General features: G+C 47.0%; 1 protein-coding gene across 1 annotated transcript in view; it reads right to left on the minus strand.

The window, feature by feature from the left end:
• Tmtc1 (transmembrane O-mannosyltransferase targeting cadherins 1) overlaps nt 1-21,066 on the minus strand; it is a 171,249-nt gene that overhangs the window by 30,197 nt on the left and 119,986 nt on the right. Inside the window, exons 11-12 of the mRNA XM_051173381.1 lie at nt 15,699-15,812; nt 2,323-2,466 (exon numbers count right to left, since the gene is read on the minus strand). Coding sequence (XP_051029338.1) covers nt 2,323-2,466; nt 15,699-15,812 — 258 coding nt within the window. The remainder of the gene's footprint in view (nt 1-2,322; nt 2,467-15,698; nt 15,813-21,066) is intronic.

A 21,066-nucleotide genomic window follows, 5' to 3' on the forward strand; every position in this document is an offset into this window, starting at 1 on the left:
CCTACTCTACAGAAAGAGGCGTGGTTTTATAAAGCAAACTCCGATGATTCAAAAGCTGACTCAAGAGACAACCAGGGCATGGATGAAGAAACAGGAGATCTCAACACTTCACCCCACATTTGCAACATTCTTACCCTTTTCTTGATGTCTACTCACTACTGCTGGCCCAGAAGCCCATTAGAGGCAGCAGAGGTTAGCTCAGAGTCATCTGAATACAGAGGTGCTCTGCAGTTTCCTGCATCCCTTCCTCTGTCACTTAGCAAGCAACCTCTGTGTGATGAAGACCAACTGAGCTGTTTCCTTCAGAAACACTATCAGAAAGTCTACACAAGAGCCAAGGCAAGCTCTTACATAGCTTAATATTATTTAATCCGGGGGCTGGGGAACTATTTAGGACAAATGGGAACGTAAAGTGAACAAGGCAAGGAGTCAAAGGGCAGAGTTCAGTCCTGGGTCAGCCACAAGCCTAGGTCAGGGTCACATAGCTCTTGGAGGAAACTTGGGTTCCTCACCTGTGAAAGCAAGTGAAGATGGTAACACCTGTCAGTACAGGCTGTTTTAAGAATTTCATAGTGCAGCTGCATACACGCACACACATGTTACAAGAATACTGTGTATATATAACTTGTCAGTTAGAAAGTACTACACAAATGTTAGGTATTAACACGAGTTCATCCATTAGATTCTGAGACTCACACTGAGACAAGGCTGCTTATCCCTATGCATGGCATATCTTAGGATCCCCATTTCCTCTTCCCAACTCACGCTGCGGACTCACTGGAAGAGCACCATGAGAAATGAAAGGTCCCCAGAAGCCAGGCCAGTCTTACACAGATGTAAAGCCATGCTATGGATCTGGGTGATAACTGATTTTACTGAGCGGGAGAAAGCCTTATGCCAGTAAGTCAGTAGCCTCTCTTACTGCAGAGCAGCCATTACCATCTTCTAAGGCAGCCACAGCCACGTTCTAAAGCAGCCACCACCACATTCTGAGGCAGCTACAGCCACATTCTAAGGCAGCCACAGCCACGTTCTAAGGTAGCCACGGCCACGTTCTAAAGCAGCCACGACCACATTCTAAGGCAGCCATGGCCACATTTTAAGGCAGCCACAGCCACGTTCTAAAGCATTCTTTCCTACAGTTTTAACTCAGATGTAACCACTGAAGAAGTCAGTGGAGACAAACTGAAGGATGGAAGAAGGGCTGGGGTTGACATCGTCAGCTTGGTCCCCAGCAGGAGGAAAGGGCACAGAACCTCTGCCATGGTGCCATGCTGTATAGTCTGAGCACAGAACTCTGGATAGCATCCCTAACAAGGAAGTTCACTCTGCAGTCAGCCGTTCTGCTTGGCTTCTTAGGAAAAAAAAAAAAAGAAATACTTATTGAGAAGATCTCTGAAACTCGTGCTATAGAAGCCAATCATCTAAGGAAAGCCAATCTTGTGGGATTTTCTACGCGCTTGGCATAAACAAGGCACACATAGACATGCTAGTGACGTTCGGAACTGTGTCCTCACAACTTCACACAGAGACACAGTGTTCACAGAGGGTATAAAGCGAAGTAAAAGTTGTGCCTGCAGCTAGCCGGATGTCTCGGTAGCTAGAACTCACCCTTCTCGTGCCTTTTGATCTGTCATTATTTTACTTTGTTAAGATTTAATTTTACTTGTGTGAATGTGTGTGTGTGTGTGTGCATGTGTGTGTTAATGTGTATGTGTGCGCATTTGTGAGTGTGTTCACACACGTGTGTGTGCCTGTGGAGTCTAGAATAGGGCATCAGATCCCCTGAACCTGGAGTTACAGGGCCCTGGGTGTTACAGGGTGCTGGGAACTGAACTCGGGTCCTCTGCAAGAGCAGTGCTTGTTCTTAACCACTGAGCTACCTTTGCGGCTCCTCCTGAGAATTATTCTAACTCAGCACACCTGGCTTTGTTTTTGTTTTTGCTTTTTCCTTATTTCAAGCTGAGCGTGATTCCTGGTCAGGCCCTTCATTTACCCTCAGAGAACACTGCTTCCTTGGAAGCATACTATGGAATGTTAGCCTTGAATGGAGTCCTTCAGAAAGATTCCTAAGAGACTAGAAGCGTAGGAAAGCTCTTTGTAGCCTTACTCTTTTTGTAGCACAGCACACCCTAAGTACTCTTGGCTGTGTTTTCTTTCTCAGTTCCCGGTGACTGACAATCTGATCCCAGAAAGACACCCGAGAGATATACAGCTTTTAATTAATGATGAGCAAGTTGTGAAAACCATACAGTGAAACCAGGGTCTCTGGAACTCTCCAGGCCGCCCGCCGGCCCGGCCGGCAGGAGCCACCCCACTTACTTCAGGAGATTCCCCAGGTTGAAAAGTGCCCGGTTGTGCTGTGGATGGAGCTGCAGCGCCCTCTGGTAGTACATCTTTGCCTCTGCTGTGTCCTTTGTCAGTGTCCCGAGGTTGTTCAGTGCACTTGCGTGGCGTGGGTACAGCCTGGAAAATCAAAGTGTTAAACTTGAGCTTCTAAACTGGCACTCTGAGCATGTGTCACAGCCCAAATGGACCCTGAACTTTCCCGTGAAACGGCATGTCTGTGTTACAGCTGAGGGCCAAGTGCTTTTGCAGGTGAAGGCGTCTAAATAAACATAGCAGAGAGCAAAATCTTTAGACTCAGAGGTGTAGGGTGAAGGCGTCTAAATAAACATAGCAGAGAGCAAAATCTTTAGACTCAGAGGTGTAGGTAAATAAACCCCGGCACTGTAAGAGTAATAAAAATGTAAATCTGTAAGAGTAAACACATTTTAGTCCCTCGGGAGCTCATCCTACTCCTCTGCCAAGGAATCTTCCCTGCCGTGCGTGGGTGGGAACTTTCTATTGAGGTCACGGGGCTACCAGTTCCCTGATCAGTGCTTACAATTGGTCTGGGGTCCCTTCAGGGAGGGATAGATATGGGACATCCTTCTGTATGCTGTAGATATGTGTTGCTTTTATTGGCTGACGAATAAAGCTGCTTTGGCCTATGGCAGGGAAGAGTAGAGCTAGTCAGGAAAGTCAAGCTAGGCAGGATCGAGGGGATGCTGGCCAGCCACTGAGGAAGCAAGACATGTAGGAAATGAGGTAACGTAGCTACGATTACGTGACAATACATAGATTAATAAAATAGGTTCATTTATATGTAAGAGCTAGCTAGTAATAAGGCTGAGCCATCGGCCAAACAATCACCATTAATATTAGGCCTCTGCGTGATTATTTTATAAGCAGCTGCAGGTCTGGGCGGTGGGGGGTGGGGCAGAAAAGCTTCCATTTACAAGGGATCTTTTCTAATGTTTCTGGATCAGAACCTGATAAGACTACCTCAGCCAGGGAAGGGTGGAAGGCCCATGTCTGCTATGAGAAGAAACAATTGACCTCGATGCTCTTCCCGAATCCTCCCTCACTTTCCTTCGACTCCGCTCAATACAGCTCTTAAAATGTTCAGAACTTAAAACAGTCCAGACACAAAAACTAGCATGCAATGAAGTAAAAGCCAGCCTTGCTAAAATCCGAGAGAAAGAAAAAGCAGGGTGGAATGTGCGTCAGCAAGCTACACGATGCACCTTAAGGGAGGGAGGGGTCAGTCAGTCTTTCATTCTGCACGGCAGAGCCACCGCAGTCGGCCCTTTCTGACCAAGCTGGAGCGGAGATACTTAGCAGCCTACAGGGCTTGCTCTACCTGTCATTTATCCAGAGCTGGCCTTTAACGCAGAAGAGCCAAGGCAATGCTCACCCCAGTGTGTGCTAATGCAAATGGCATTTTGAAGCATTTTCTCATACAACACCCTATTTAAAGATTCCCTGTATAGCATTTCACCATTGAGGAAAAGGAGGCTGGGAAAAATGAACTAAACTAAAGCAGTTGTCTCTATCTCTCCCTCCCTCTCCCTCTCTGTCTGTCTGTCTCTCTCTTAAACACTTGTCCTCTTAGGTGTTAAAAAGGCAAACCATTCCTGTCAATGCATTTGTTTTCCCAAATAATACATGAGCCACTCAACCCTCAGCAAATAAATGAACTGCTATGAATCCAAGTTTCTATTTAGAATATTCCTATTATTTCTTATGAGCAGTTCACTTAAATCATGAGCCAGTTCTCAGAGGGTGAAGTGGGATCAATGTAACATGTAAAAATGTTGGCTTCGGGGATTAATTATTTGCCCCCAGGCGTCTCCCACGGTCTTGAAATCATCATTACTGTCAGGTTGGAAAGAAACTCCACACAAATGGCTATTCGCGTACCAAGCGCATGCTGGCCACCAGGCTCTCCCAGTATTACGAGTGCCTGCTACTGAGTCTGTTGCTGGATATCTGTCCCCCGCTGTGACACTCCAAGACTGTGTTAATAAAATTAGTGTTGGATTGGGGGCGGAGCCAGGGACTAGTTGACAGGGATTAGCCATAGAGGGTGCCTAGGTCACTTGTTTGCTCCTGGGCTTCTCTGACCTGTCTGTCAGGTTAGTTTCCCACCCCAATATCTGACTCCCGAGACTATGGTAAGTGGAGTAGCTTAGATTAACACAACCTGAGTCCATGCTGGCATCTGTGAGAACCAGAGTTACTTTTTAAGTTTTACTTACGGTGCCTAAGAGATCCATGAAACAGACAGACAGACAGACAAAAAACACCTCTGACCTGCAAGCCCTTTGCCCAAGGGCAGGTACTTCCTGAAATGCTGAAGGCTATTGTTTATGGGGGATGGGGGTAAAAAACCACAGGTTTTCACTCCCCTAAACAAGATGTGCTTGATCAGGCAGGAAATTCATCAGGATGTATGCTTATCCCTGATTGGATGGGGTGAATTATGGGTTTTGCCCCTGCAAACCACGATTTGGGGCCATTTTCTGGAAACCCAGAGATGGACCAGGTCAGAAAGTCCATCTCTACCACTAAATTGTGGTAGTGGTCTTATTCTCAACTGGTGGGATTGACCCACCCTGGCACTTCTCAGATCTTCTCACCCCATCCCCTACCCTAAACCTCTCTAACCTGTGGGCTTCCCTTCCCTAGCTTCTGGATCCCTTACAACCTGGCTATTTTGGCTTAGCCCCTTCCTTTCCTTGCTTCCCTTTGCCCTCGTTCTCTTTGTCTTCCTCTCTCTCTCTCTCTCTCTCTCTCTCTCTCTCTCTCTCTCTCTGTCTCTCTGCATCACCAAGTCCACTCTGCTGGCCGTGTTCCATCTGCTACGTCTTCTTCTAGCTCTGGACACTTCCCGATGGCTCTGGTTCTACTCTCACTCATATTTATAATAAAAACCTTTCCCCTCAACCATTCCTTGGCTCAACCATACACCAGAGCAGTCACGTCGAGGGATAATGTCCTTAGTTTATACAATTACTTACTTCTTTGAGAAGCACACATTGTAAACTAGAGTCAATACGCTCGGTAGCCTGTGAGAAGGGAGCTCCTGCTTTCCGAGTTACTGTTTGTAAGGTGTGTGTGTGTGTGTGTGTGTGCACATGTGTCTGTGTGGAGGATGCTTAGTATCCTGTTCTATCACTCTCTGTCTTATTTCTTTGAGGTAGGGTCTCTCGCCGAAACCACAGCTAGGCTGGCAGCCAGCGAGCCAGAATGACCCAGTCTCCACTGGCGCAGTGCTGGGGTTGCAGGCATAAGCAGCCACACTGGGCTTCTAAGGGGGGTGCTAGGATCTGAACTCAGGTCGTCACGCTTGACCATCAAGAGCTCCTGCCCGCTGTGCCATCTCCACCCCTGTCTGTGAAGTCCACAGATGCAGCTGTTTTACAGCTGTTTGGGACTAAAGTTTGGGCTTATATTCTGTTTCACTCACATGTTTTAAAATTTAAAAGTTAAGAATGCTGTATGTTTTTACCCTTTCAGTAACCTTACCGGTAATTTTATTGTTCAGATAACATTGATTTATGGTTGTAGTCTGCAACTCCCTTCCAGAGTGCGCACGCACCTAACCAAGTGTCTGATTCTCATGCCGCATGTTAATTTACTTGAGGTTAACTACTCTAAGGTTGGCTGTTTATTTCCTATTTCCTATTGAGGAAAAAAATGATCACAAAGACAAGCATGACTAGGAAAAACGTATCTCTGCTACTGAAGCTCAGTTCCATGGACTGAAGTATACCCAGGATTAACTTCCCTTCCGACCTTGGTAGACTGCTAATTCCGCATATTTCAAGTGCTTGGCCCCCTTCTGTGTGTAGTTTCAATCACCCTGCCATCACCTGGCCCTGGGTGACACTGGTGATCTTCCTGGCTGGTGCCTTTGATCGTCTGACGTGACAGCTGGAATTTCAACTGCTCTGTTCCTTTTTTTGGCACCTGAGTTCCCGATCCCTGGAAGAAAGCCTTGGGGACTAAACATGACCTCTCACCTCCTTCGCCGCAGTGACCTCAGTACAGCAGTGATGGGGGAGGGACGGGGGGAGGGAGGGACGGGACGGGACGGACTCCACCCAGGGATCTGGCCAACGCTCTACAGAGTAAAAGCATTTTTCTCGAAGTCCTCTGGAAGTGAGTCACTCGTAATGATGGCTGTATTGTCCTGATTCCAGAGATTTCACTCCCAGGGCGTGGGAAATCCACTGAGGTGATGAACTTTGGATTGAATGGTGGAGTGGACAGGAAACTGGGGAAAATACTGGAGACAGGTGCCAGCTGCATGATGCTAGGTGTGTGTGTGTGTGAGAGCCAGTTGCTTTTATAAACGGTCGGTGTGAATGAGATAATGGGCGTGAAAACATCCATCATCACAAGTTCACTTTGAGGTCAGATGCAGGACTGTGGTGTTCACACGCCAGGCTGGGGTTCTCCTCCCCCCACATCTGAAATATCACTCTTAGACTGTGGGGATAGTTGGTAAAGTCCCTGTCATACAAGCAGTGAACAGACACTAAGACCAGCTCCTATCCACCTGTTCCTCCTGTTCTGTGCCTTCTCGGTACTCAGGCTACGGAGCCATTTGCATCCTGACAACTGTCAATTCTTCACAGTGGGAGTAATTGATCTTCACAGGCCTACCAGCATTTCCCAAAGCTTTTCCCATTTGCTCTGCACCAAATGCAATTCTAGACCGATTTTTAAAACCATGTCCAAGGTCAACAGGTCATTCAAAGTCCCGTGTGCCTTCTGAGTGGCAGGCTTGTGTGCTCCTGGGTCTTTGTTGTAATGACACTTCTTAGCATGAGCACACACTGGCTGGTGAGTTAATCTAGAGATGGCAGTGGGCAGGAAGATATGCCCGCATTCCTAACAAACATCTCTTAGCCAAATAGGTCACAGAGGTGGGGAGGGCGCGCATTCTGAAAGTCCCTTTTGACCACTGGGGATCTTCACTGGCACACACTTGGAAGTAGGTAGGGTTGTGGAGTATCCCGCAACACCCAGATCATCCCTATGCCAGGACGAGCTCTCCTGCCCTCACGGCCCACAGCTCTCTGAGAATCACCACTCACTAAGTGTCCTGTGCCTGAGATGGTATGCACTGTCCTCACACGGGCTTCCTCTCTCCAGTGGGCCACGCACTCTGTCAAAGGCCAATAACCCGCCCTTGCTCCCAGGAGTTGCGGGGAGCATGGAGAACACACATCACTGGGGTACTCTGAAGGTGTTCTGTACTGAGGACTTACGAGGAGGGGACAGTGGTGGTGGGGACTGGGCCCGATGGAGGGGCAAGAGCAGGGAGACAAAGACCTAACAAGCCACATTCTCTTCACTTCTGTAAATAAGGCCGGTTGCCCCAACAGCACAGGATGTGCTTGATCACACCCGGGTGGGGAGTATGTAGGCAGGAAGCAAGTCAGGGTGTACCCTTGGTCCTGCTGGACGAAGGAGGTGCGGCCTTGATGGGGATGTGCTCTGCAGATTCAAAAGCCCCTGCCAGGCCCAGTCTGTGTCCATCCGTCTGTCTGTCTGTCTGTCTGTCGTGTCTCTCTCTCTCCCCGAACAGTATTAGTAAGTGGCCAGAGACCCTGTGGATCAGGACGTAAAGGTCTCGCCTCCGGGGCTATGCTCCCCACTATGGTGGTAACGGCCTGACACTCTGAAACTATAAGCAAGCCCTGAACTGAATGCTTTCTTTTACAGGAGTCTCCTTGGTTATGATGCCTCTTCACAGTAACACAACAATGGCCAAAGCAGAAGTTGGGAGCAGAGACCATGGCATTGCTGTGACTCGCCTGAAATTCTGCCCGCTGGCTGGCAGAACATGGGATAGAAAAGCAGTTGTACACTGTAAGTGGAGCTTAGCTTACTGGGCCATTCTAGAAGGAGCATGGAAGACAGTGTGTGGAATGTAGGGGCCCAGTGCCAGAGGCTTCAGGGGCAAAGAATATTAAAGAGGCCTAAAGACCATTCTGGTGATATTTTGGCAAAGAATATGGCTGCTTTTTTCCATAGCCCTAAAATATCTGTCTGAGGCCAAATCGAAGAGCTTTGGATTAAGGGCTTTGGCAGAGGAGATTTAAGGATAGTCTAGTACTGGCTGTCATGTTATTAGTGGTAAGTCTTATGCAGATCCACAATAAGAAAAGGGGCAAGGAAAAACACAAAGTGTACAGTTTGAAGAGAAAAGGAGCACATGGAAATATAATGTTGGAGACAAGTTTAGTGCTCAAGGATATACACAGTTTAAAGAAAGGCCTGATGCTAGCTGGAGTAAGGGGAGTGGAGACCCAGCTAAGCTTCCATTTTGTAAAGCTGTGAGGGAAACATAAAGCTGATTCAGATGTAACTGAATAAGGAGGCCATGTTCCAGCCCCAGAAAGCGGCAGAGCTCGGCAGCTTTTCTGGCTTTAGTCAAGGATACAAGAAAGAGGTTGTGGGGTTTGCTGCCATGGCAAAGGGAAGCTACCGAGGGCAGGCATGTGTCAGGGGTGTCCCTGAATGGAGGCCCAGGCAGGTCATTGTGTGAAGCTGTGAAGGTGAATCCTGGATCCCCTTGGAGACCCCAAGATGCTGGAGATGCCAGGGTCTTGGGATACCTGCTGAGGAGAGCTGCTAACTGGGGTTGGAACCAGCCTAAGAGAGAGACGTGTACTGTGGTTAGCAAAGCAGAAAGGAGCTGGAAATCTGAAGAGAGCTTTGACGTCAGACTTGGATATGGAGTTTGGAGTTTGCCCAGCTGGTTTTTTTTTTTTTTTTTTTTTTGGTCTTGCTTTGGTCCAGAATTTCTCACTATGCTGCTCCTTTCCTCCCGTTTGGAATGGTAATGCATATTCTGTGCTGTTGTATGTTGGAAGTATGTGATCTGTGTTTCTGTTTTTATTTTCCAGGGGTTACAGTTAAGAGACTGCCTTACGTCTCAGAAGAGACTTTGGACTTTTGAACAATGTGAAGACTGCCATAGACTATGGGGACTTTTGAAGTTGGACCAAATGCATTTTGTGTTCCGATACAGCTGACAGCCTGTGGGAATGAAATTTGGTGGTTTGAATACAGGCTCATGTATTCGAATGCTTAGTAGGATTAGGAGATGTGGCCTTGGTGGGGAGGGCTCTGAGGTTTCAAAAATCCATGCCGGGCCAGTCTCTTTCTCTCTCTCCCTCCCTCCCTCCTTGCTGCCTGTAGGTCAGGCTGTAAAGACCTCAGATTCAGTGCCATGCCTGCCAGCATGCCACCATGCTCCCTACTGTGATGATAACGAACTAATCCTGTGACATTTTAAGCACATTCCCAATTTTTATAAGAATTGCCTTGGTCAATGTGTCCCTTCATAGCAACAGAACCATGACTAAGACAGTGGTGGGCAGCTATACTTTCAGCACTGGGGAGGCTAAGGCAGGAGGATTGTTCCAAGTCCAAGGCCAGCCTGTGCTGCACGGCCCAGGTGACCGGTAGGATGATAGGGATGATGGCTATGACTAGAATTTGTTCCTGAATGCTATCTGATGAGTGATTTGGACATACTTTAAGCCGGCTACAGGAATAACAATGAGATCTGCCATCTATTTGAAATAGGTGGCAACACCGACCTCATTAACTACTTTGAGGAATGTTATGAACTCTAAATACCCAGACCCCATACATTTTGGGTAAGGGTTACCGCTCCTGTGAACAAGCAGTGTCTGGGGTTTGCAGGATGTGGCGCTACCAAGGCCCACCCCGTCTCCACCAGACACCTGGGGTGTAGTGCCCAGCTGACAAGGGGGTGTCTAGATTGGTATCTGCTCACCACGGCTCTGAGGAGTCAGCCCTGCTGCAGGAGTACTCAGGGTCAATGAGCCTCGTGCAGTTCACTGCATCCCCACGCCCTCGTCCATCCTGCTCTCTGCTTCCTTCCTGTGTTTATGAGAGAGAGAACTGAATGGGTTGTCCTGCCTGCAAACCTCTGCCCTGAGAGAGTCTACATCCTGGGAAGCCTCAGCTCAGCCAGTTAAAGGAAAGTAAGACATGGGGAGCAGAACAGACAGCCGGAGAGTACACAACTTGCCCGAAGATAAATAATGAGGCTTTCATTTTGAAACTCGGTTGATAAGTTGGCCAAAATTTCACTGAATTTTCAGTATTTTCCTAAATAAATATTAGTTCCTTAAACTTTATGAATATGAGACATAATAATAAAAAACACACACAGATGTATATAATGTGCATATATGCATGTGTACTTGGTATGCGTGCGTGTATGTGTGTGTGTGCTTGTGTGTGTATGTTTGTGCATGTATATGTAGGTTAAGGATGCAATTTCCTCTTAGTTCATCAACAGGAAAAAACAAAATAATTTCAAATGCCTATCTACTTATAATATTGGAAAGGTCTTTAGAATTTCACAGGTAAAAATACCACTGCAGCTAAAAAAACAAAACCATCTCCTCCTGGACAAACTTGGGATTTTAGTTTTCCCCCCAGAGATATAAGGAAGATGGTGTCATGGTCACAAGAAAGACATTTGGAGTGTTCCCTCAGCACAGACTGTAAAGGAGGTTCTGCCTCCCGATTTCTAATGACCCAACCCCAGCAGCTTATAAACAGCATCTTATGGGAATTACAGGAAGCTAATGCTGACAGACTGGAGGCGTCAAGAGCAGCAGTTAATTAGACATCTCAGGTTCCCTCAGACTCTAATGACAATGGCGCTTCGATACTCTATAGTTCCTTTTCCCACAGACACTTATCTCTATCTAATGGGCTCTCCCTGTAGAATCCCAGTCATCCAGCACAGGAGGAAGCACACAGAACCACATCGATGTGCTTTGTTCTCCTGACAAGTATGTACACTGAGCAAGCTGCAGTACATTCTAGTTCAATTCTTTCCCATGTGTTGGACAATCAAACAGTAGATGGATGGATGGATGGGTGGATGGATGGATGGGTGGGTGGGTGGGTGGATGGATGAGGCCCCTTTCTTGTACCTGTGATAAGCTTACTTGCAGCTTCCCCAAAGGGTAATGCTGGTGTCCAGCCACCTCCCTTGCCCTAGCTCGCAGAGTGGTGTTAACTAGCTACATGCAGAGCATGCAGAGTCTTCCCTCGTGTAAACACCCTCACAGGTGTGCCTCACCAGTATCCTAGGTGTTTCTTAACCAGTCAACAGTGGCAATCAACCATCACACTGGAGATTCCTCTTGTACAAGAGAAAATTTCGTTTTCCAATAGAAACGAGGCTGGCCCATTGTGGGGTCCCTTCCTGTGGTGTCTGAATGAGAAACGGCCCCCACAGGCTCATGTATTCCGATGCTTGGTCCCCAGTTGGTAAGGGAAGGGAAGGGTTATTGGAGGAGGAAAAGTCGCTGGGGTGGGCTTCCCGGTTTCAAAAGCCCATCCGTTCTCAGTTAGATTTCTCCGTCTTGTGTTTGTGGATCAGGGTGTGAGCTCTCAGCGTCAGGGTCACGCCCAGCTGCCTGCTGCCATGCCCCATGCATGATCATGCATGATGGCCATGGACTCACTCTCTGAAGGGGTAAGCACCCCAAATAATTTTCTTGTGTAAGTTGCCTCCGTCATTGTATAACCAAGACATCTCCCTACGAGCTGTTGGTCAGGAGGCCCCAAACAAATACCCACCCCCAATAGGCTATTGCCACTGCTACTGGTTGTCCCCCATAACTAGACGGAAAGAGCCTGTTGGTGCAGATATGACATACTCTGGTTGTAGGACACAGACAGATCAAGCTGGAACTGATCTGTAAAGACTTCCCCTGCAGGCTAGCTTTCAAAGTGGCAGAAATGCTGTGTAGGCTGTTAGGGGAGAAAAACCCACCGACGGACTTCTCCTGTGATGAGCTCTGAACAACACTGCCTGACCTGCCATGCCAGACCTGCTCTCTGGTGCCCAGTAGCACAAAGGTTATAAAAGCAATCAATCATTTTGGATCGACTTTAAGGCCTATCGCACAGGACACAGGAGGGAATTCGTGCTTGAGGCTATATAAACCTGGCCAAAATGTCCACCTGAGTGACTTCAGAGCGGGCATCATGTCACCCGACTGCACTGTTGGGGCTGTGGTGGCTAAATCCTAACTGTGACTTTAAGATGGGGCCATCCTTGTAAAAATCAGTTGCCTGAGCGACAGAGGGTAGCACAGCATCCTGCACACAGAATATGTGTCAGGGGTGACAGACACAGCTAAGTGGATGAAGGTTCCATGGTGCCTTCGCTGATAGCAGAGGGGTGTGTCTTCCCTCCCTCCTGCTTCCTGTCTTCCTCCCTATCTCTCGCTCCCTCCTTCCCTCACCCCCCCCCCCTCTTCCTTAGGTGGATTGGAATGAAAATCCAGGCAATTCTTCACCATGTAGTTCTGCTAGGCCTAGAGCTCACTAGGCCTAGAGCAGCGGGCTGGCTTTGAACTCCCAGTGGCATGCATGCCTTTGCCCTCACACGCTGGGATCTCTTTGCCCAGCCCGAAGTCTTTCTGATCCACCTGGACAAAGGCAAGCTTTAGTCTGTGTTCCAGGTGCTGGTTCTTGACCAACACAGTTTAACAAACCTGAATTTAACTCTGCAGGGATTTAAACACCGGACTTCAAAGAGCCTGTTAGTTGTGTCATTAGATCTCCAGACAGTCTCTAAACCAGGGACATTTGCAACTCAGAGACTCAAGCCCTTCTGTTCCCATGAGCCAAACCCGGACTGCTAAACTCAGCTGTGTCAAATAAAGGTTTTTTTGTTTTGTTTTGTTTTTTCACTTATAGTATTCATTGCTTTGGGATACTTTACAACAGGTAAAATACAAGTATGGGAAGAAGAAGTTGTATTTCTAAAGAAAGTAGATAAAAATTAGAAACACTAAAACGAGAGGTTTATCCCCCAATTTAGATGTTAAGCAACTGTAAAAGACAGGAGGAAAATAAGACAAAATCTCAACTAGTCCATGCAGACAACCTCGAGTACCTTTAACGCTTATCCTACTCTGAAATAACAAAACTGCAGTGAGCATTGGCATTGCAAAGTCTAATCCGCAGGACTTTAAAAATTTTTGTTGTTGTTGTTGTTACTAGAAGGCTGGTGAATGAATGCGCATTTGATAATTTCAAGGCAAAATAAAATACAGAGAAGTGTTCATAAGGCTAGCTGAGGTGCAGGCTTATAATCCCAGCTATTAAGGAGGCTGAGGCAGGAGGATTGAAAATTCAATATCAGCCTACGATCAGCCTAAGCCACTGAGACACTGTTGCAAAATAAAATGTAAAAGAGAGGCTAGGAGCCCGACACTGATGGTGCAAGCCTTTAATCCCAGCACTGGGGAGGCAAAGGCAGGCTGATCTCTATGAGTTGGAGGCCAGCCTGGTCTACAGAGCAGGTTCCAGGACAGACTCCAAAGCTACAGAGAAAAGGTTTTCTCAAAAAACCAGAGAGACAGAGAGAGAGAGAGAGAGAGAGAGAGAGAGAGAGAGAGAGAGAGAAGGAGGGAGGGAGGGAGGGAGGGAGGGAGAGAGGGAGAGAGGAAGGGAGGGAGGGAGGGAGGCTGGGGAGAGGAAGGGAGGAACAGGATGGGGGGGGGGAAGGAGACCTGTTTTATGGTTCCTGCTTTTAACTGACTTTTAAAACTAGTCAACAACCAATATGCACACAACCTGTGCATTCTACATGCCACCAACATTGTTCAGGCAGGGTCACCTCCTCCTTCCAGAGTTACTGGGTAAGGCATCACTTGGGAGCTCTTAGGTGGGGACAGCTGGGTTGTTGGGAGGTGTCTGCGCTCTGTCCCATCACCTGCCACGAAATGACAGGAGCCAATAGGAAGTTAGAAAGCTTTGGGGACAGACGGTGGATACACCCACCCTCTCTGATGCTCTCATATATATGAAAATCCCAGGCTTGAGTGTCAAGATTAAGTGTGAACCTCAATCTGCCCCGCTCGGCAACACAAAGCTAACTCATGCTTAGCGTTTGACGTAGATTTAAGGGCGGGTTTCCGAGGTGGTGTGCACATGAAATGGCCCCACAGGCCAGTGCATTTCAACACTGGCCCTCAGCTGCAGGTGCTGTTTGCGAAACTTATAGAGCCTTCAGGAGGAGGTGGCGTCCCGCAGGAGGAGGTAGGTCTACGAGGTCATTTCAGCCACTTAGGATCCCACTGCCTCTGGATCCCACTGCCGTAGAGATGCTGCCCACCCCCACTCTCTTCCTTGCTGTGGTAAATACGAAGGGCATGAGGTACACTAGAGTTTGAGGAGCAGAGTCATCGGATGAGTCCTCTCAACAATTACCACCGAGAAACAGCAACCCGCAAGTACGGGCAGTCCTCCATTCACTGGGGATAAAACAATTGTCACCATGATGAATGGTCCTCTGGGGCTTTTCCTTTTCCTTTTCCTTTTCCTTTTCCTTTTTTTTTTTTTTTTTTTTTTTTAAATCTAACAAAATGAGTGACAACTTATTTCAAAATAAGTAAAGCAGTCATATCTGCTGAAGGTCCATGGCAGAGGAGAACATTAAAAAAAAAAAAAAAAAAAAAAAAAAATGAGATTTTTAAATCAGAACTGTTCGGGTTCCAGGTTGACAGCATTAAATAACTCACTAATTTCAGCCCTGGCTTTAAGCTTTGACTGTGGTCCCCCATTCAGGGTGTGCATCTCTTCTGAAAGTAAATATTTATTTTTATTGTTTCACGGGAAAGGAGCGGAAATACCAAAGCAGCAACTATAATTTTGTGGAATCGACTGCCGGAGAATTTCACTTAATATAAACCTGTGGCCCAGCTGTGGATTAGGGTTAGAGTTACTTTTCTATTTGAAGCCGACCGGGTTTGTGCACACGTAGCTAATCTTTCTCCTGCCAACACTGTTGTACAGTCTAACTGCCTGTTTCCTCCCTCCCAGAAGGCATGAGAAACCACGAGACATTTACTATTAAGACCAAAGAATACTTTACATGTACCTGTGATGGAATAATATATCTTCTCTTTTCTATTTTTGGCTTTCTTTGGGACAGAGGCCTGAAGCTTTCAATAAACACGCTGCTAAAAGTTCAGTAGGACAAGTACTCCTCCCCTCCCCCCAACTTACTGTGTACTTTTAACAAGAACCTCCTGTTCTGCATACCTACATCCAGCTGTGTTATGTGTAACAGTAGCGATTTTATGTTTTACAAGGGGTTGAACATGGAAGGAGGAGGAAGCAACATTGAGTACATTTGTGACAGAGACCCAAAATTCAAAAGCCTTCCTACCTCCAGGGGTGAGTTCCCAGCCCAGAGAAATGAGCACCCTCACACCCTGGGAGGCGGAGGGTGGCCTGACCAGGCCTTGTCACAGGCTGAAGCAACGGCCCTCTGTGGCGCTTACTTGAGGGCGGTTCTGTAGTGGTAGATGGCTTCCTTGTTCCGACCTTGGTCTTTCAGGAAATTGGCATAGTTGTAATGAACCTTCGCATTGTGGGGCAGAGTCTCAACTCCAGACCTACAAAGGAAATTAAAAAGAAAGAAAACAAAAATTACGCTGCTCTCAGACTCCTCTGTGCTTTACCCCAGCTTTCATGAAGCTGCCATTGGATGCCCACTGTTTTCTTATCACACAGGCTTCTGGAGTTTGTGAGTGATACCAGTGACTACGCAGGGAAGAAGTGAAGGCCTTGGCCAGGGGTGCACAACTTAATAACTGAGGGTGAACAAAATGTTCTCCTTGGGGAAGCACGGGGCCCTTCGCTCTGCTGGGGACACACCTGGGGCTTGGTAAGGTGTGGCCACCTTTGCTGAGGCTTTCTGTTGGGCCTAACAGAAACAAGAACTTTCTTTCTCTCAACTTTGGTGGTTAGAACTATCTGCTCAGTTCTTCACCGTCTGGGCAGGCCCTGCTCCTGGCCTGTGGACGTCTACTGTCTACGGGTAGGTCACTGTCCGGGCGTGAACATAACATTAGTAGGGAAATCCCACACATGGTATAAAAGCCATTAGGTGGAGAAACACATTAGGACCAATTCTGCTGAAATGACAGCCTCTTTATATTATGCCTCACTCTGGCTGGGGCACAAGCGACTGACTATAGCCAGGCCTGATGGGACCATGGGAAGCTAGAGACTATCCCAAAGGGACTGCTCAACTAGACACTGGAGAAGACAGATTTACACCCTGCTGCCTACGTACAGACACTGAGTATTAGTCTCAATTCCTGTGGACTTAACTCAGGGACACACCGGCCAACCGCACGGTGGCTCTATTTTCAATCCTCCGTGAAACTTCTGTTTCCAAGGATGGCTGAACTGGTTTCCATCCCCACCTAGAGTCTCCAACCAAGCACTCGGCTGCATTTATTCCTGGCGTGTTGAAAACAACCGTTCTCCGGAGCCCACGCTCCTGCTAATGATCCTAAGAACGTTACACCAGCTACAGAAGCCTTGCGTTTGGTGTAGCCCCATTTCTTCGTTTCTGCTTTTATTGCTTTTATTGACCCGCGCTTACCCTTCCTTGTGACATCCGAGAAATCCCTGTCAGGGGTAGTATCTAACAGCCTTCGCCCTTATTCACCGTAGCCGTGAACAGATTGGAACAACAACAAAAGAGAAACTGGGACTCATCTGCACAATGGGATGTCATCATGTCAGCTTTGCAAGAGGAGACTGTGCAATGGTTGATGCATGGAAGGCATTATTGAAGCCACGTATAGGAAGAGTGCCGTGCGCCTAGGAATTCAAACCCACGGGAACAGAGAGCAGGATGGCAATAACAGGAAGAAGAGAGGGAGAAATAAACACAGACAGAGTGTTCAATAAAAGGATGCAAACCCAGTTAGGTGGGGTGATCCTAGAGTTTACTCTGCATACCCTTCATTGAAACACTGTAATCTTGTTTATTTTTATTCTGTCAATGAAAGACTCGATGAACCATGAAGTTCACCAAAAATAAAGTGGAGTGGGTGTCCACACCGTCCAAGTGCTGAGATCACAGTGATGTGCCAACACTCAGCATTTGTTAACGTTGTTTTTAAGACCCTTTCTCTCTCTCTCTCTCTCTCTCTCTCTCTCTCTCTCTCTCTCTCTGTGTGTGTGTGTGTGTGTGTGTGTGTGTGTCTGTGTCTGTGTGTGTGTTGCCTCCATGTTGCCTGTGAAGTGTCCTCAGAGGCCAGGAGAGGGCATCTGATCCCTTGGGGCTAGAGTTACAGATGGTTACATGTGAGCTGTCATATGGGCGTCAGGAATAGAAGGCTCTATGGAAAAGCAGCTAGTGCTCTTAACTCCTGAGCCGTCCATCTCCCCAGCCTTTACCACTCAGCATTTTAACACATGAATTTCACACATCTCCCCCACACCTCTTATTTGTAGACGACTTGAGAAATAGAAGAAATAGTAAAGAACAAAACAAAAACGGCCACCTTCGTCACATGCCTCTCCCGGGGTTTAGAACAGCCACTTAACGTTGTTCAGGTTATTGGATAGCAGGTTGGTGGAACTGTCTCAGGTTGCTAGCTAGAGAGTAAACATTAAGACATCACCGGTGGCAGCCCAAGCATCAGGGAAAGGAAGGGAGGAGAGGCCTGCTCTGGCCCAACGTTTCACACAGCCACAACAGATGGCCATACCTGTCTACCACTCATCTTGTGCCCACCTACCATGTGTCTAATCATGTCACTGTATGGCAGATGCTAACTACTGAGTCCTATGATATAGATGAAGAGGTCAGAGTCCTGGTAAGTATTGGGGCAGAATTTCAACCAAAGCCAATATCAAGTTCATTCCTCAATCTGGTTAGTGTATGCTGCTGAGAGAGGATGCCAGTGACATTTGCTCTAAGTTAGCGTCCAGGCCCTCCTCTCCCAGTCTCCTTCCTCTCTCTCTCTCTCTGTCTCTGTCACCCTGTATCTTTCTCCTCTATGACCCCAGAACACAGAACTCAGATTACACAGTTGTAATCTGAGTGAGAACTTTACACAGTGTTTACCCCATGGCAGACATCGTCGGAGGTATTTCTCATGCGCTGTTCTATCCTTACATTACACCCTGGGTAATAAACACTGTCGTTCTCCAGTTTTCAATGCATTTTAAGAGATTTGCCTGAGAGCAAGCAATTAAGCAGGTGAGTTTAGCATGCAGTCAGGAAGTCTAACTCCAGATGTTGCCTCCAGTCACCCACTAACCCTGCCCTACCTCAGAAGTCGGGAGTGAAGTGTCCGAGTTGAGTTCAGCATGGTTTCTCATAGATGAAGACATGCATATCTAGCCTTAGAGAAAAAGGTTCTGCAAGCCTCCAGCTTTCCCCAGGACTTAAGAGCCGAAGTTTCATTTAAAGGATCAGTTATTTTGATTGCACCACACACACACACACACACACACACACACACACACAATCACCTGATTGATCTTCAAAGGCCTGATGATGGGCGATGTTATTCTGTACATGTGTTTCTCTTACTGGTTGATGAATAAAACACTGATTGGCCAGGAGAGGCGGGGAGAGACTCCATGCTGCTGGGAGTAACATGCCAGATCATGGGTGAGCCACAGCCTCATGACAATACACAGATGAGCAGAAATGGGTTACTAATTAAGAGAGAGCTAGCCAGTGAGGATCCCTAGCCACGGGCCAGCTTTTTATAATTAATATAGTGCCCGTGTGCTTATTTGGGACTGAAGGGTGGCAGGACCTGGAGGGAGAGGAACCTCCATCTTCATCCTCCCCAGCCAAAGTCCCTTCCAGCACAGCTGTGGAATGGTTTTACTGTAGTGAACCACTACTGGATCCCAACATACTTCTGCCAAGAGGGATAGAAGGTCTGGAATGCAAAGTCAGTGTATGTTCCACTTTTATCATTCTTGCTGTTTTTAGTTTTTTTTTTTTTTTTTTTTTCATTACTGGTATTCGCTGCAGAGGGCTTGAACTCTAGCTTAATATCCTTGGAGCAAACACTGCCTCTCACCGCCACCACCTAAGTTGTTTTGATTAAGCAATAAACATTACGGAAGATGCCATTCCCCAGTGTGTGGCTTTATCCAGGGAAAATGCTCAACGCAATAGCAGAATGGTTGGGAAGTCTTTCATAAAAAGTCAGCTACTGGAAGCGAGAGAAAGATTACAACTTAGACCAGGAGGAAGTCTTGTGTCTGAACTTCAATGCCCCTAGACTAAGGCATGAGGAGGGAGGGGCCCCTGTGTTCTATGAGAACCACAGTGAGTGAGGAGGGCTAGGGCAGAACCGGAGAGTCCTTTAACAGGTGTGTTAAGGAGAGAATGCATTAAAACAAGCAGAAGCAGAAACAGCTGGGTGGCGGGAAGAGTCTCTGTCTTCTGTGGTGTAGCCTTGGGTGAACTATTTATGATCCTATAAACCAACCTTCACTGGCTAACGGTCCTAATGGAACTCACTGGGTCATTACAAAGATGGGGAGGGGGGAGGGGGCTGAGAGGCTCAGCAGTTCAAAGCACGGCTGCTCTTAGAGAGGACCCGAGTTTGATTCCCAGCACCGACATGATGGCTCACAACCATTTGTAATTCCAGTTCCCAGGGATCTGATGCCTCCTTCTGGCCTCTGTAGGTATCAGACACATAAATGGTTGTAGACATACATGCAGACAGAATACTCATACACATAAAAAAATAAAATGAAAGAAAATAAGAACCTTAAAACTTGTTAAACAAAGAAACAAAAGTAGTCAGGGTATCAGTTTGGAAGGAGGTGACCAGTGGACAGGGGACAAAAGACTGAATGGAGGAGAATGAATGTGGTCAAAATCCCTTGTGTTCATGTAGAGAGTGTCAACATGAAACCCATTATAATCTCTGGTAAACAAGAAGCCTCATCTTACAGCCGTCACCATCACTCTGTGGGAACCAGAGCTGCAATGGCTCTGTGCTGATAAATGACACCCAAACTCGCACACAAAGGTAACTACATTACAAATGCTCAAGATCAGCACGTACTTGTCTTTTTCTCTTTCTGAGGAATGGTCTCACTGTGCAGCCATGGCTGCCCTGGAACTCTACGTAGGCCAGGCTGACCTCAGACTCACAGAGATCCGCCTGCTTCTGCCTCCCAAGTGCTGAGATTAAAGACATGAGCCACCACACCCAGCCTCAGACACATTATCTTCAAGAGTAGCAGAGCCCAATGAACATCTGCCTTATTTGCTCATGCATGCATGCATGCATTGCATTCATTCATTGACTTCTTCACAACTAATACTGATATTCATACTTTGGGAAAGGCTGAAAGCTATAGATTAAAACACACACATATATGCACATATATGTACATGTGCACATATACACATACACGTATACACATGCGTGAATATATGCACACATGTATGTGTTTAGGTACATATAAGATGTGTTTACGTATTTGTATACACACATACATACATACATATACACACACACATACATATGCACTCCAATACACACATGTACACACTCACATATGAGTGATGCTAGGGATCTAACTCAACGTGCCTGGCAAGTGATCCAACCCTGCCCTGAGCTGCTAATACCAACCCAGCAACATGCTTGTATTCAGAAAAAATTCCATCACAGAGGGGAGAAAAAAAAAATCAGAAAAAGGAAGTCTTTTATTTTCTCACCTAAAATTAATGTTTGAAATAAACAATGAAATCATAGATCAAGCTTTAATGCTCTGGAATATTCCAGAGAGGGTCACCTACCTTCCCCTCACACCAGCAGGCTGAGTGATGAAGCGAGGCGTGTGGATTTCATTTGGTGACTG

The sequence above is a fragment of the Phodopus roborovskii genome, unplaced genomic scaffold (assembly GCF_943737965.1).
Source record: "Phodopus roborovskii unplaced genomic scaffold, PHOROB, whole genome shotgun sequence".
Taxonomy (NCBI): Eukaryota; Metazoa; Chordata; class Mammalia; order Rodentia; family Cricetidae; genus Phodopus; species Phodopus roborovskii.